This window comes from Corapipo altera, unplaced genomic scaffold, assembly GCF_003945725.1.
Source record: "Corapipo altera isolate COAL_440 unplaced genomic scaffold, ASM394572v1 58, whole genome shotgun sequence".
NCBI lineage: Eukaryota > Metazoa > Chordata > Aves > Passeriformes > Pipridae > Corapipo > Corapipo altera.
In genome coordinates, this window is record NW_020884898.1 from 3,307,743 (window position 1) to 3,324,431 (window position 16,689).

Here is a 16,689-nt window from a genome sequence, read left to right on the forward strand (position 1 = left end):
TGGGGATGGCTGAAGCCTTTGGAGATGACTCATCAGGCCCAGGAAGGGTGGCTCTGCTGCCGGAGCTGTGACTACAGGACGCTTTCATCTTGTTTCCCCAGCAAAGCCACCCTAGAGTAGTTTAGACAGACAGTGAAATACATCATGAATCCTGTGGCAGTAGCTGCTGCTCTGTGCTTGTAAACCACTTCCTTGACCTCAAATCGCACCTGTGTAAGCTTTTATCTTGCTACTTGTGTGGGTGGAGTTAGGATTTAATTTCAACTCTTTTTATGAAACAAGGCTGTTAAGTCTTCCTAGAAGCTGTTACTGTGATCTTCAGTGTCCATTTCACTAATACATATATGTTTGCTTTCCAGCTTACCCTGAGATCTCCGTTAGCCTTCAGGAGGGCTCAGCTGGCACCTCGCAGAAGGTGAGTAATTTTGGACCAAAGAGTGCCTGCCACCATGCCACTCCAGAAAAGCCAGGCAAGCTGAGCTGAATCAGACATGGGTGGGACATCAAAACTGACAAAGCTCACAGGGCCATGGGCACAGCAAGGAGTGAGTTAGTGTCAGCTGTTCATGCCCTTTCCTCCGAGCAATTTCCATCCTCACAGCAGTGAACTTCTTCGGTGAACACAAACTTGACCAAGCTAAGGGCTTCTCTGATGTGTGGGCAAAATCTGGTTTTATGTTAGCCCTGGAGAAGACTCCAGGACAGATCAGGAGGCTATGTGGTTTGCAGGGGGCTGCAATTCTCCCTTTCCCTCCCCATCTGCTGGCTACTACCCAACAATCTCAAGCTGCCCTCTCCACACTCCATAAAATCCCTCTCTGAAAAAGGTCACCTGCTACGCAGGATGCTGCTCCAGGGGGTCAGGCAGAGGTAGCCTCTACCTTCCCCACAGCCCCCCTTAGGACAGGGAGGAGCAGGTGCTGTGGGAGCAATGCTTGGAGCACGGACATGGCCTAACATGCTGATGAAAAGGTGGTGATTGTATTGGGCGTAATGTATCACACTGCAAGCCTATCTCATCTGGGGCAGTCAGATGCCAGTAGAGCAACTAGATCTAGGTCTGAGAGTCCCTATTTAGAGATGAGCAGTTACCCATGTGTTTTGGGGCCTCTGTTTTCTCATATGCTTGGTAATGGCAAAACCTAAAGGTCTGCAGATCTGCAGCAGCCATACCTGGCATAAAACATATTTGTGGCCCATATGACTGACTAGCAAGCCACTCTGGCTACTAGCTAGGCTGCTTTGCTTCCTGTTCCATCTCTTCATGTTGAAGCTTTTGATCTGTGAGCATCCCAAATTAAGGTTTTCCTTGGAAGCAGAGCTTGTGGGCAGGCAGAACCTTGCACTAGTCATATCCAGCTGCTTCAGACAAGCCATGAGTCAGTCGGTTCTGCAAAACTGATTGGTATAATTTTCCTGATGACCTATTTCCATGTGTAGTGTTGCATATTGCAGGCTTTTGTCTGCACTGTCCTGTTGAACAGAGCAGGGGTGCTACCATCATGGGACTGGACAATAGAAATTCCTCTGTCGGTTCTTTATCTCCAAACAAACACCAACTCCTTTATTTCTCTTTTCTTCTTTTTCTTGCAGGGCTTAAATCTAGTAAGGATATCGGATTTGTATTTCTTCATAAGGAAGCATTTATAAAAATATTATGACCTAAAAGTGCCTGAAAAATAAGGCAATAATGAAGAGAAAATAGGGGAAGGCAATACAAGTTTAGATGCTATTTACCATGGCAGGGAAAGAGTTTCAGCTGGGTAGTTTCAGTCTTTGTACTGAATGATTGACTTCTCCTGGCTGTAATACGTCAAGCTTGCTTTCATCTAAATGTGGGAGCCACTTTCTTTGAAAGTGGGAGCAAGTGGGCCTTGTGCTGCATGAGTAGCACACGCTTTTTTCTTTTTTTCTGTTTAAAAGGACAAGGCAATTTCTCTTATAACAGTGTTTAGTACTTAGCAGTGTCATAACCTGCTAAATAAATGTAATTAGGAACATCCAGGCAGTATGAGGATGAGACCTCCCACCTTGCTAGTGCCCAACCCTTCATCTAGCCTTGATTTTGAGGTTCTTCCCATCTATTGCTTGATGAGAAATTAAATGGAGCACAAAAAGAGATTTTTGGAGCAATTGGCATAGAGCCAGGACTACTGCATCTAAAGCATCAATTTCTGGAAACCTCTTGCATATTGTGCCTGCTACAAAGGTATCTAATTTTGTATATTCAATAGGCTAGGCAGTCTTTTTTGTGGGATTTGTCTCTCCATCTGCCTAATGAAGGAAGGATTCACGTGGTGATCAGAAGGTGTCTTATTCTCCATACACACACTGCCCATTACCAATATCAGTGTTTTTCCATGTGGATGTTCGTCACTGGAGGTAGGAGTGGTGAGGGTCACCCTACATCTTTCCAGCCACAGCCAGGGCTAGAGAGGGTTGGAACCTTTTCATCCGGAGCAGTGGTGTGTCCCTGGACTCTCATTCAACAGTGCCCACAACCAGAAAAATGAAGGGAGTGGGCAAGAAATACAATAAAGAGGAAGGAAGTGTATCCTTTACAGCAGGATTGTGAGTTAAAAAGCACTGTCCATAAGGGAATCTGGAAGCTGGCAGCAGGGGGAGGATGTTGGAGACTAACCTAATAACTTCCTTTTCCTGCCCTGTAGCCCAGTGTGAGCTGTGTCGTGAGGAAGGCATTTCCCAAGCCAAGCCTTGTGTGGTACGTGGACAGAGCGAACCTGTCGGAGCAGCCTGGAGGTAAAGCAACCTGTCAATAGGACAATGGCACAGCTGTAGAAGTGGTTCCCAAGAGAAGTGATGGTTGCTCATCCATTCCTGCCACAGGGAGCCTGCAGGAGTCTGTCTGGGTGAAAGGGAGAGTGTCAGACCTCCTCAAAGGGAACAGATGGCAAATGGCTGTGACCACAGATCCCTCCAATTGCTAGAGATGGGAACCATGGTTTGGTATAACCACACTGTTCTTGACAGATCTTTGGTACTGTCTCAGCAAAGAAACCTGCATCTATATGAGCCTGTTTTCAGTACCAATATTATGCACAGTTTTGATTTGTGGTCTGGAGTGAACAAGAGGGCCTTTTTCTTTTTTCCCCAAGAAATTCCTGTTGTACAAGAAGATTTGCAAGACAGTGAAGGTTTCTATCAGATGAGATCAACACTGATGCTGCAACAGACCCAAGAGACACATAAGACATTTTCATGTGCATGTCTGTTTCCTTCCCTCGGGAGTGAAACATGGAATATTTCATCGGAAGAAATATTTGTTTCATTTGGTAGGTTTTTCATAGATGAAACACATCTGAGATCTTAAGAACGCCAATCACATGTATTCACTGTTATTTAAAATACTGAAGAAAAACCAAGAGTATGGAAGCTTTATTGTACAAGTTCATCTTACAGCTTGAACTTTCTGGCAGGTTTTTTAGCTCAAGTCTTTGCTTAAGCCTCTAAATGAGCTAAGAAACTCCTGCACAAACAGAAGATGCTTGTTGTTTGTTTAGGCAGTGTCTTGCTGTACTTCCCATACCCAAAAATAGATTACCATAGCCACATGGACTAGTGAGCTATTATAATCATGTGTTTCCCACTGAGCATTTGTAGCAAAAAGTCTGCATGTGTGCAGTGCAGCTCCCTGGAAATCCAAACCCTCAGATCAGGACTGTGTTATACATCTTCTGTGAAATTTGCAAAAGGTTGATGCATTTTGGATGATGGAGAAACTTCCCTATAATCTGTACCATAAGGATAAACTACATGGTTAGGGAAGTGGGTATAAATACTGTCCTGCTTTTTTGGTGAAAGCGGGAGGCTCAACATTACAGAGGGTTTTGGCACTTCTGAGAATACAGGGGGGCTGGTGAGAAGATCTGACAGATTTCCTTTAGCACCCTCTTGTTCATGTCTCCTCTTCAGGTGCAAATGCATAGTGACACTTTTTTATTATTTTTATTATTATTATTATTATGATCCTTGCTGCACAGATAACAGGACTGAGCTGCTGACCCCTTAGCAGCATCTGCTGGTACATCATGTATCTTGGCAACTGCTTGTATCTCAGCTGTGTTCACTTGTGGCTGTGGATATGCTTATTGGTATGTTTTTCCACAAAGTAAGACTGCATCAAAAGCCAGAGCTGACTCCTCTGGAAATACAGCTTCAGAGGGAAGGGAGATAAATCATCATTTTCTCCAAAATTACTCATTTCACCCAATTTGTAGTTTTGTAGAAATATCTTCAAATTGGAGAGCTGTCAATTAAAGCAGTCTAAGTTCTTGCCTGCAGGTTATGCTAATGCTAAGATAGATCCACTCTGTATAAAAACATTAATGTATTTAGATATGACAGAAAGGAAAGAATCACACTAATTCTCAGCCATGCCTTCTGTGAAGGTGCACAGTATGACACAAGCCCAAACTAAATTTTCAGCCTTTATAACTACTTTAAAGAACTGGTTTCATCTTTCTCTTTTTTTTCTTCACAGACAATAAGTCTAATGAAGCTTCATCTGGAGCTTTTCCCACCATGGTTTCAGAAGGTAGGATAAATTAAGAATAAAATAACTGGGTTATGTTAGAGGAATCTATAAATTCCTGAAGTTGTTGTAACACTTACTACAGCAAGAAACCCCTTCCTGCAGCTATGACTTCAGAGAAAATACAATAAACAGATATTTTGGTGATGTAATCTATCATAATTAAGAACAAGCATAATTAAACTCCAGCCTTGAGGGGCACATAATGTTATTTCTGATGCTTCAGCTGGCATTTGAATAAAGCTCTTTCAGCACTGAACAAATAATTAAAAATAACAGCCCTGTTAACGGTTCTACCTTCTGCTTAAGTACCCAGCCAAGATCCTCAACACTTTTGCCTAATTAAAGAACTGATAGAATGTTTCTTAATTTGTGTAAATGTGGTAAATCTGTGCTCTGCCCCTGCAAGTTTGTCTTATTATCAGCTTATTGCAGACAGATAAATGTTCTGTCCACACCTCAGCTGAAGCCCTTTGGAGACATCTGTCCTGGAGCAGTTCTGCTCCTCGTGGGAGGCAGCTGCACTTTAGCAGTGGGTTACGTGAGTGTGTCAGAGAAATGTTGTAGACAGATGGCATGAAAAGAAGTTTCACAGTGTGGGTTTCTGTGTAAAAACTTCTTCAAGTGCAGGTTGTGGCAAGCTCTGGGGGTTCAGCTAATACCCCACTGCACACCAGAAAGTCATCCCAGTCACTGGGGGTCCCTGAGAGAGAGACTTTGTTTTCCACTGGCCTCTGCAAGGTGATCTCTCACAGGAACCCCAGCAGCTCGCATCAGGTCACCAGTTCTGCTTCATCTTGCATACTCTGCATAAAGTCACTGGGAGCTGGGCACACCTCAAGATGCCCACTGCCCTGGTTTTCAGACCTGCTGCACCTTTGCTAAGGAGTCCTTTATGTCAGCCAGCTACTGCAAAATCCCTGCTAGTGCAGGCGAGGCTAAGATGAAATGCAAATGCAAAAGCAACAGCCAAAGGAGGTACAAGTGCTTGCACAGAAAAGCAGCAGGAGAGTTGATAGTTACCTACTTACGCAAAGACCTGATCTGCAGAGGGTTGCCTGACCACACAGAGGTAGGTACCTCTGGTTGCCTTCCCATATGTGTTTTTCTAATGGGGTGTGTGAGCTTCCATAGATTATGTCCTTCATGGAGCCCTTTGGGGAGACATAATCCATCCTCCTAACCTACTCAGGGAGTACTTTGCCTCTTCTCCTGGGGGAAAAAAAATACTGAAAAAAATGAGAGATCTCTTACTTAGGACATAAATGCTGCTTGGGCAGGATGGTGTCTCTGCTACACTTGTCTGGGTGGTTAATAGTTCTTTAATTACAAGGAATAACTCCCCCTCCTCTTCTCTGAGGACTCAGTGAGCACTTTTCAGTGCAAAGGGTCTCTGAAATTTCCTGTCAGAGTTACAGCCTCCAAAGTGCCTCGTGAATGGAGCTGTGCAGGTGCCACCACCGGGTCATATTTGTTATTTCAACATCTGTGCTAATAAGGTGCATCTCTTTGAATGGAATAAACCCATGTGATTCACTTGTGCTTTTTAAGTTGAGGTGCCAGGGGCTCCAAAATTTTTCCCCAAAAACCTTTGTTTCCCTAGGGATTTCACAGCACAGTTACTCAGATGCTTCATATTTCTCTCCATACCACTTAGCTGAGTTGTGCATTGAAAGATTATTTGGAAATTAAGTGTGATGTACTTTCTCACTCTTGAACCTTTGAATCACTCACTCTCCTAAAGCAGAATAAACACCTTCCTTATGCTGTTTGCTTTGATTTGTTATAGACCTTGGTAATTCAGCACTTACATCAGCTGTCATGACTGCCTCAGGTAAGGAGGATAAAATAGAAGCCTTCATTATACAATATATGTATATTGACCACTGCTTAAATGTCATGTACACAGAGCCAGAGATGTGCCAGGGAAAGGTCAGTGTGCTCTGCTACTGACAGTACCTGTGTCCTGCTGGATGGGAATTTGTGAGCTGTGAAGTCACTCAAGCAGAGATCCAACAGAAATCTTGCTAAAACTGTCACATTAGGACAGCGTGTAAAATGGCATCCTGAATATTACATGTTATTCTTATGAATTTTTATAAAATTGAATATTATGCCTATAGAACTGTAAATAAATTTGTCCTATTATGACAGAGAGATGCATGTGATAGAAAAGTTAAAGCCACCACTTTCCCTTGACCCAAGAGTAGCACATCATTCCCCTTCATTAGTTATGTAAGATAGCTAACTCTCTTTTACCAGAGCATGCACATGGGTAACTACATAAAACTCTCTTCAACAACCGAGAGGAAAACCTGCAGGTGATCTCGGCTTATGTGGCAGTGGCATCTTGTCATGGACCATTTCTGGAAAGTCCCTGGATAAATGGGGGAGCACCACCATCAAGCGTATGATCCACCCCACAGCAGTTAAACTGTACCCTGTGTATAAAAACATAAATAAGTTATGTCCTCAGCCAGCCCACGGGAAAGGGCCAGTATTAATAACATCAGCCATCTGTGAATGCCCCCTGAATTTGTGGGATGTGTTTTGAGTATTTAGCCTTAAGTCTGACAGCAGGATTTCTGCTGCAGAGTCTGCATTTACCCAACAGCTGCCGCAAACTTTGATCTAGGCTGTTTTATGATTTATTAATATTATTTTCTAAAGAACCTATCAGCTAAATGTGATACCATGTAATCTGTTTGTCTTTAGAGCCCCAGTCGACATCTTTGGCCTCTCTGGATTTCACAAGTCAAGCAAACTTGGCTCCTGCTTCCATAACACAAGGTAATCAATTAAGCCAAAATGTTTTCTCTATTGCTTCAACAATGTAGGAAAAAAATACATAAACACAATAACCATCTTGGTTTTTTTGTAGCAAACAATTTACTGTCTCCTGAAACCCTTTTCCTAGTGCATTATACACTAGGAAGTACACTAACCACAGTCAGTATAACCACAGTTCAAAAGTAAATATATGAGAAAATGCTTTAGTGATTTTATCTTTTTTAATGTTCCATTTAGGATATATGCACTAAATTTGGCAACTGAACTGACATTGAGTATATATTAATTAGTGTTATTATATTATATTGTTTACAAAGAATACCTACTCTCTTTAATTAAATATCATACCAAAATAGAATTACATTAGAGCTAGAAAAAGTGCAACCCAAACATCGGAGCACAGAAGTCCAAATACAAAGCAACAATAAACAAAATGTTTACTACAGGTAACTCAGTAATTTCTTCTTTAGGCTGGCAACACCAAGGCCAGTGGAGGGCAGAGTAACGCTAGGAAGGGTTTAACCTCTCTTCCCCAGGGAGAGGTTAAACCAGTGGGCTGGACAGTGCAGCAGCAGCCTGAATCAAGAGCAGGTGAAGCTGAGAACCTCCTACCTTCTGATCTCAAAATACAGCGTTAATGCCCACCAGCCACAGCAGAGTGCATTTTCTTACAGCACAGCCTGTCTGCAAGCACTCTTTTCTTTAAAGTCTCTTTTGAAGCCCAGCTGTTGATCCCTGTAGGACTGGCTGGTTTTAAGCAGCAGATAGAAGGGTGCTGGGGCAGCCCTCACTGGCAGCAGAGGTGTGCTCACTGCCACAGCTTCTAACTAAACACACACATGGCACACACTCTTCATTTTAGACAAAGAAGCACATGCAAAACGGCAGTGCAGGCAGCACAAGGAGGAGGCAAAATGGCAAGTTGTTGTTCCTCTCCTTAACAGCACCATAGCTTTGGCTCAGGAATGATGCACCGCCGAGGTAGCCACCAGCAAGAGTATTTCAGAAGCCTTGTTCTCCCAGACAAAAAAAATTTGATTGCAACAGACTTTTATGAGCCTGTGGGGCATTGACTATTCTCCTTGGGCTGTGTAAATTCAGTCCTGCAACCCTCTCTTAAAGTAACCTTAAACCTTAAAGTTACTCTCTAGCAGAGATAAGAGAGCAATGTGAAGGGCAGCAGTTGGGGGTAACACTGGATGAAGACACCAAACCCAAGGCTTCCTTGCAGGAGTTGAATCACAACATAAAGCCTGGGGGCACAAAGAGGCTAGATGAGATATGCCAAGGCAGGAACACAGACTGCAGTGGCACTGAAATGAAGGTTTGCTGCTTCTCATGCTGCTGTTCCCATCCCCAAACCAGAGACACTTGCCCGGCTGAGAGCAGAACAGCAAAGTTGCTTGTCCAAGTGGACTGAAAGCCCTTCTGTGTCAACAAAAAATGTAATGACAAAGGCTATAAATATACATTGTGAATAGAGAAGACTCTCCTTCCTGAATTACACATCTTCACTGGCTGAGGAGGTATGAGGTAAAAGTCATAATATAAGGTGGAGCTGAGCCATTTGTCTTCTGTAAGTAGCCCAGGAAACAACTGTCTTTTAGTGAATGCTCCCAACATGTGGCAGTTGCAGTATGCCAACCTTGGATTGGTGCTTCTCCTCTCTGGCTCACTGCTGGTTCTCACACTGGTGCCACCATCAGCTGCTTAAGCAAATCCTCTGGGCTGCAGCTGAGTCAGGATGCCAAGTCCAGGCCTGCCGTTTTAGTCCACTGGTTTGGTTCAGTTCCTGCTATTTTGCAAGTTTTTAACGAAAATCTAAGAGACAGCTGGGAACGGATTCAAGGGAAGAGTGGACATAGAGAGGCAGGAGCAGGGAAAACAAAACCAAGGCTGTTAAAACTGCAGCCTGGACTTTGCTCAGCTTCCACAATAGCTCTATGTCTGAGCACAGAGAAGCTCAGGCTTCGAGTGATGGGTTACAGCTGCATTTCACCTTCTTGGGTTTGTTTAGATGGCTTAATGATATTTTTTTTCCAAAAATGAGACAGTTGTTAAGGAAGTTGAACTCTTTTTAGTAAATGTAAAAGAGTCCTTTTGGGAAAATAGAGGTCTATTGCTAGCCACCATCTGTGTTTAAATGTCAGATAAATAGCTAGCTGAGCTCTAGAAATCTTAGCACTTAAAAAAAAAACTTAAAGGAAAATGTTAAAGAAATTGGCTTTTGGCATCAGACATTGCAGGTTTGACTCCTGTACATTAACTTCTTCAAAACTTCCCTTTGGTAGTTGGGAAAACAGTTTTGTTTCCCTGGAGCTGGTGACATCCTGTCTAGGTTCTGATTTATGTATGTTTGTTCGTCGCTGCTCTGGCTTCAGGACGAAACAAGCCAGTGCACTCCAAGCTATAGAGCTTCATCTGAAACTAAGCTGAAATACAAAAATGCTCCAAATGTTTTGTCAAAGTTTATTCATCTATCTCAGTCAAGGTTCTAGCTTGTGATAGGCTTTCAAAGAAGACGTGGAGTTGTGTAGTGCTTGTGTGAGGCAAGCCAGAATCTCAAGTAGTGGGCTACAACTGTTTGACCTTATTAGTCAGGAAACAGTGAAGAAAGACAGGGAAAATGAAAAACAAGCATTATGGTTCCCTACGGCAATTTTTACAAGCTTGTGTGTTTTTCAGCAGGAGCACTGGCTTCTAACACAGAGACAAAAAGCTACACCAGCGCCACAGCATTAAGTGAGAGTCTGACAGCAGCACGTGAGTAGATGATGTGTCTCCTTTTCTTCGTAGGACTGTAACAGGGGAGTTATGAAGCCAACTATGGGGGCTGCAAAGTGAAAAGGTGGCACTACCTTAGCGAGCGTTGGGTTGCAAGTCCACAGTAGCCTGGAGCATCTTGCAAAAAGTAGAGCAGCAGGTACTCAGGTCCTCAGGTCGAGATACCTTTCCCGAGAGCATTAGCTCTGTGGGGCTTATTTTCAGCTGCTGGTTGATAGTCACCACATTGCCATGCAAACATTATTACTAAACATGGAGAAATTGTGTCTGAGCAGAGGCCAAAAGTCACGTGGAGTCATCTGTACCAGCTTTTCAATACTTCACAGAAACAATTTCCCTGTTGAATTCCGTTGAGTTAGAAGATAAAAGCCCGAGTTTCCAAGCTGTCAAGGATTTGCAGTGGCAAAAGAGGAATGAAAAAACGTTTGAGTATCCTGGTTTCAATAGACATATTTATTTTAACAATATTACAATTGAGAGAGTTGCTAGGCAAATGTAGTAAGTACTGAAGGTAGTTTATAGATGAAATAAATTGCCAGAGAAGCTAAATAAAATCGCAGAGTAGCAATGAAATAATGAGATAATGTGGAGCAATAAAGGCTGCCTAATAGAACATTGAAAGGCAGCCTCATTAAAGATCAATAAATCAATTAAAAAAAAAACCCTAAGGTGAACATTTTTTCAGAAGTCTTTCCCTTTAGAAAATCTCTGCTCAGCAGCAAGAAGCCCAAAGTGACTTTCTTTTTTAAAATCTTGGTTTGTCCTTGTGCTTTTGGAGCAGGCAGGAACTGTCAGTGAGCTTTTGCATTTGCATGGGAGTCGTCTTTTGGCTGAAGTGCAAATGTAGCAGCCGCTTTCCATTTTCTGAATATATTTTTGGTAACACTCCAGTGCTTATTTACCCACGTACAACCCACAACCACACATTTAGACCACAACCTCATGACAACTTCTAATGCTTCACAATTCCGTTCTTGCACAGCTTGCTGGTGGCAATCTTTGCTAAAAGCATGCTGAATTACACTAATATTTGCAGGATATACTGTGCATTGCACCAGTCATCCCCACATTGCTTCCCTACATCTGTGCCTGCCTGACCACTGGCTAAGAGATAATGGCCTTGAAGGGTCCTCAGTCCTGCAGCTGTAATTGAGGGTAATTTCAGAGCACACAGGCAACAGCAAGCCTGCTTAGGCATACCAACATGTATCCCTGTGCCCTCCCAGGGCCACTGGGCTCCTACAACAGCAATTACCATTATCATTTCAGTCCTCTGAGGCTCTAACACAAGCCATTATGTAAATAAGAATAACTAGTGCTCATCAGTGTGCTGCACAGAGCACAGTGCTAAGGAATCTCTAAGTGCATGTCTTTTTTGTTTTTAATATATATAACTTTATAAAATGCCAGAACTGTCATGCTTATTCTCATAAAATTAAACACCTAATAAGCAAGAAGAAAAGAATTGAATTAATATCCAAAAGTCTCAGTGACTTTTTAGAGTTCCCTAAATTTGGACAGATTTTCATAGGGCTTTTTACTGCATACATGCATACATACCTACATATATATATACACTACATATATATATATATATTTATATATACACATACACTTCAGTGTTCAATTTCAATCGAAGCCAGCATCTAATAAGAAAAAGATTCTCCTGGTTCTATCTAGTGTTTCATTCATATCATTTAAACAGTGTTTTGGTTTTTTTCTTGGATTTGTAAATCAGCAATTATACCAGAGACTTTCAGGTTCCTCTGTTATTTCATTTGTTGTTTGCATCAGAGAAAGGCTAAGAGTACAAAATAGCCACAGCTGAGCTAATGAAGCAGTCATAGGTGCAGGCTTAGAAGATAATTGAAGGACATTATTTTTTTTGTACAGATTTGAATGATTCCACTACAGAGTCTCCACAAAGCCTCAGGAATGCCACACACTCCTCTGAGAATACAACCCTGGCACACCATAAGTGCCGTGGCACCTCTGGAAATGTTGTGCCATTGTCTAGTTGCATGTTTTAGGTATTATTTCAGAAGCTGTGAATATGGAGGTGGCTAGGAAAAACAGAAATGTATCCTTAGGCAGCACTGATTCAGACATAGGTAGCTTAGTTCTATTAGGAAGGGCAAAATACTGCCTACAAACAGATGATAGATTATTTTTGTGGTTCAGACACAGCACTTGACAGAGGAGACTGAGGTTTTGCTTAGCTGTGACAAAGGCAGACTCTTTGTGCTGTTGCTAAGCCACTTAATATCTTTAGGTTTTTCATTACCATCAAAGACACAAAGAGCTTATCATTCTCCTAGACCACAGCACAGCTCAATGCTGGCTTGTTGTAACATTTTAAAAGGTGTTTTCTTTCTCCCTTCCTTTCTTTCTCCCTTCCTTTCTTCCTTTCTTCCTTTCTTCCTTCCTTCCTTCCTTCCTTTCTTCCTTTCTTCCTTTCTTCTTCCGTTCTTCCTTTCTTCCTTCCTTCCTTCCTTCCTTCCTTCCTTCCTTCCTTCCTTCCTTCCTTCCTTCCTCTCTTTCTCTCTCTCTTCTCTCTTTCTCTCTCTCTTCTCTCTTTCTCTCTTTCTTCTCTCTTTCTCTCCCAGCTTCCTTCCTTCCTTCCTTTTCTTCTAATATTCTTTAATTTGATAAAAGCACATTTTTTATCTAACACCAGATACTAGGTATTAGATAAAAAATGTGCTTTTATCAAATTTTGACACCCTGATCCTGGAATTTGATTTCCAGTTTTCAACAGGGTGAATAACAGTGTGTTCAAAAGACAGTCCTCATTTTAAAACACCTGAAAAAGTTACTAAAAATGTTTTGTGCCCATATGTTTTTAGGTAATCTGTCCTACAGCGTCACAGACCAGACAATTTCAGCTACCGGAGGGAAAGATTTCTTTACTACCAGCAGCCTGCTCAACAGTACTGGTGAGACATTATCCTACAAATCCTCTTCTTTCAGCATGCCATTGCAGAAGCACAAAACCTGGAGCATCATGTCCATTTGACCAGAGGATTCCAAAAAAAGGAAAAGAGATGAAAAGGAGTCTCAGCTGCCGTGTCTTCACACCGCAGCCTGTCACAGGCTTTTGGCATTCCAGCCTTCCCCCTCCAAATGCAAGCAAAAGTACAGTGCACGTTTTCTTCTAGCAGCAAAATTTGGCCAATCATGCTCTTGTGCCCTAGGGAAATCTCATGGCTCATGCAGTGTGGTAGACTTGGTGCCAGGCCACAGCACTGGCTGCCACAGTGGGTAAGACCCAGGCTGGGTGACATACCAGTACAGCCAGCCTTGCACAGGGGTGTGATGCACAGGGAGGTGACACCGAGGTGTATCACCCAGGGACCTTGTGCTCCAGCCCCCTGTGGCACCCAGATCATTGCTGCACCCTCTGCAGCAGCTGGAGGAGTACTGTGCTCCTTCTTTCTTTTCCATATCCAGGACCCTGAGGACACCTCTGTCAGCCATCAGCACCCCCAAGGGTGGCTGTGCAGCAGGGGGGGAATCCAAGCACCGTGGTGGGGAGAGGCAGCTGGAATGGAGCTGAGACAGGGATGCTGTGTCACCAAAAATGCAGCTGAGCCCTTGGCCAGACATTTTGGCAGGGTTTGGTGTCAGTGGTGTGAAAAATAAACCCCTGGGAAGGACAGCTGTGCCCAGCTGCACTGTGAATTGCTTCCTCTTCACAGAGAAGCTCACAGGGGGACAGAGAAAGCCAATGGGTTTTGGATGAAACACTTGCTGGACTGTGCCTGAATAATCTCATCATGTGAACTGATGGGTGGCTGAAACCAGCTCACAAACCCAGTAAGAACAAAAGCGGGTTAAGTCCATAAATCAGAGCTGCAACACCCAGAGTTTGGAATCCTCAGGCTGGGAATGTGACAGTGTGGTGGTAATTTTGGGGCTGTGCTTGGGGGAGCAACAAGCCGCGGGCAGCAAGCCCAGATTTTCCTGCTTTCTGAGGGTGTTGGGATGAGCTCTGATCGGTGTGTCCCCTACAGGTGATGAGAGGAACACAAACACCAGTCGCTTCCCCTGGCCAACAGTGGTGGCCGTCCTGCTCCTCTTCTGCAGTTCTCTAATAGCTGTGGGCATCAGGAAATGGTGTCAGTACCAGAAAGAGATGTAAGTACAAGTGAGGGGAGCCACAGGGGTGGGAGGCGTGGCACAATGGACAGCACAAACTCTGACCCAGCTGTTTGGATTTACACCTTTTCATTTGAGATGACTCACAGCACAGGAGGCCTTTAAGTACATGGATTGGTAATGCTATTTTTTTTCATACAGCAATATGAAAAGTGGAGTGTTTTTAGTCCTTTCATCTGTTTTGTGGGTTATCTTTAAAATAAACTTTAAGAAAAGAGCTGCAGTGCAGCTTCAGGGTGTAAGGGAAGAATAACAGTCAATTTTTGTCCCCGGAGTCCCCCACTTCTATTAGCCTCCCTGCCAGCTGCTTTTGCTCTCTCATTTTCCATGGTGACTTGAGGACATGTTTTAATGAAATTGTACTTCTAGGGCAGCTCTATTTGAGTTGTGAATAATATATGTGAAAGTAGGCTACCTGAAACTTAATCCCAGTCAAAGAAGCATTGAATTTGTAATTATTACCAAAGTTTAATTCCCTACTAACACACTCGGAGATCTACTGGTAAAAGTAGTATCTAAGAGACAATTATTTCTAATCTGACTAACATTATTAAAATGTTGGAAAATTCATGGTGAAAATGAATCACTTATAATTCTAGAAAACCCTTTCGAAACACAACTACAAATCCTGTATACGGAAGGGAAAAATAGGGTTGATTTTTTTCAGTGATTTGGGATGAGACCTTTATTTATCTTAGCTTATAAACTGACCCCCCAAAAAAAGTTAAAAGTCATTAAATATACCTTCAGAGAGTAGTGTGAGCAAAAGACCTCTGGTTTTGAATGGTTCATCAGAACCATGTTCTGTTCTTTTAAAACATGAATAAAGTAAAATTGTGAAGTGTGAGCTGAGAAAGCCAAATGAATACTAGGAGGTGTGCTGGGGTTATAAAACAGAATCAGGGAAGTTGCAGTATGTAAAAGCTAATGTCAGGTGCTCTTAGTGTCAATCTACCCCCTCCTGTGATCATTTTACATCAGTCTTTTATGCAGTTTTTGTGTGATAGTGCATTTTTTCTCCTCTATTTCAGTATGAACAGACCTCCATCTTTCAAGCCACCACCACCTCCAATAAAGTACACCTCCATGGTGGAGTCTGATGGGACTCCCCCTTCCTGCCACGAACTAGAAAACCTGTAGCACTGCCTACACCCCCTGTGTAGCCTGCAGAAGACCAACAGTTAAAAGGCTCTGTCTTTAGAACAGTGACTACAGGAGTTGGGTCTTAATGACCCACATTAAAATTCAGAGTGCCTACATGACATTACCGTTGGAAGCTGAGCATTCCTTAGGACACTTCATCCTGTCTGTCTCTATGTACGCATTACAGCTAACACCACTGTGAGTGCCACCGGGAGATTACACGTGCTTAATTTGAATTAGGTGATCAACTGGGAATTTGCTGTCTTTTTAATGGGAGCGGATTAACACATCACTCCTCCAGCCTGACTGAAGAGTGTTGAAGCTTCTCTTTTACTGAGTGTACAGAGATGACAGCTCTGCCATATGGACACCACGGTTACAGTGGCTCAACACAAGCTTTCTGATACCTACGCGAGTCATTCTTACAATTATTTTTTTTAACTGTGGACTAACATGACCAACTTAGTATTTGCTATCACTGTGAAACCAACCAAAAAATAATCAGCACCTTATGCAGAAAGAAAATATCTGCATCTCTCGGCAGAGGGTTGCACAAGGGATCACGTGGAAGGGTTGGTGAGACGAAAGGTCATGGTGCAGGCCTGGTGCAAGTGTCTGTGAAGAAGACAGTTGTCATTGGTGAAGTCACAAAAAACAGTCAACTTTGGGCTCATGCACAAGTCACCTTTGGGCCAGAGACTTAAGGACTGAAGTGAACAAGGAGCCTAAAGACAATGGAAAATTCTAGTCCTTTTAGAAGTGCTGTGCCTTTGAAACAATGCTTACACTTGAGTCTGCTTTTGTGGAATTATATTTTTGATATCCATTAAGGAAAAAAAAAGGAATATAATAATTTTCTTCTCCTTTGGTCTTAATGAGTTTCTGTCATTTGCTATCTTTCAAAACCTCAGGGGAAGTTTCCCAGGTGGCTTAAGCCTGTGAAAGAGGTGATTCAGTCTTACCCCTGTCCTGCCCAGGCTACATATTTCCTTGCACTGACACTAATGGATAAATGATGGTGCAGAGGGTGGGATTGGGTCAGCTCCTACTGTACAATTCTCAGCTAGGTCAGCAGCTGTGTGATCACTATTGCAAGGCACCAGATCTGCAGCAGGAGCACTGCTTTTGGCAGCAGTGTGGTCCTACATTACCTTCAGGCAGCCAAGAAAAAGGCTCTCTAAGCTTGTTTGAAAATGTATTGTTACCACAATGGTATTTCTGTAATTAATGCAAATCAGCTACAATTCAATCATGTCAGGCTC

The 16,689-nt window shown here is 42.9% G+C and overlaps 1 protein-coding gene across 2 annotated transcripts in view; it reads left to right on the forward strand.

The window, feature by feature from the left end:
- The window catches only part of CD96 (CD96 molecule), a 28,871-nt gene extending 12,613 nt beyond the window's left edge, over positions 1-16,258 (forward strand). Inside the window, exons 5-14 of one of the 2 annotated variants that reach the window (XM_027648819.1) lie at positions 360-415; positions 2,670-2,760; positions 3,117-3,293; positions 4,502-4,555; positions 6,342-6,386; positions 7,268-7,342; positions 10,028-10,105; positions 12,973-13,062; positions 14,140-14,263; positions 15,316-16,258. In XM_027648819.1, the coding sequence (XP_027504620.1) occupies positions 360-415; positions 2,670-2,760; positions 3,117-3,293; positions 4,502-4,555; positions 6,342-6,386; positions 7,268-7,342; positions 10,028-10,105; positions 12,973-13,062; positions 14,140-14,263; positions 15,316-15,424 (899 nt within the window). In that variant the 3' untranslated portion in view covers positions 15,425-16,258. The remainder of the gene's footprint in view (positions 1-359; positions 416-2,669; positions 2,761-3,116; positions 3,294-4,501; positions 4,556-6,341; positions 6,387-7,267; positions 7,343-10,027; positions 10,106-12,972; positions 13,063-14,139; positions 14,264-15,315) is intronic. The other variant, XM_027648820.1, reaches the window with a different exon arrangement.
- Positions 16,259-16,689: the final 431 nt, after the last annotated feature.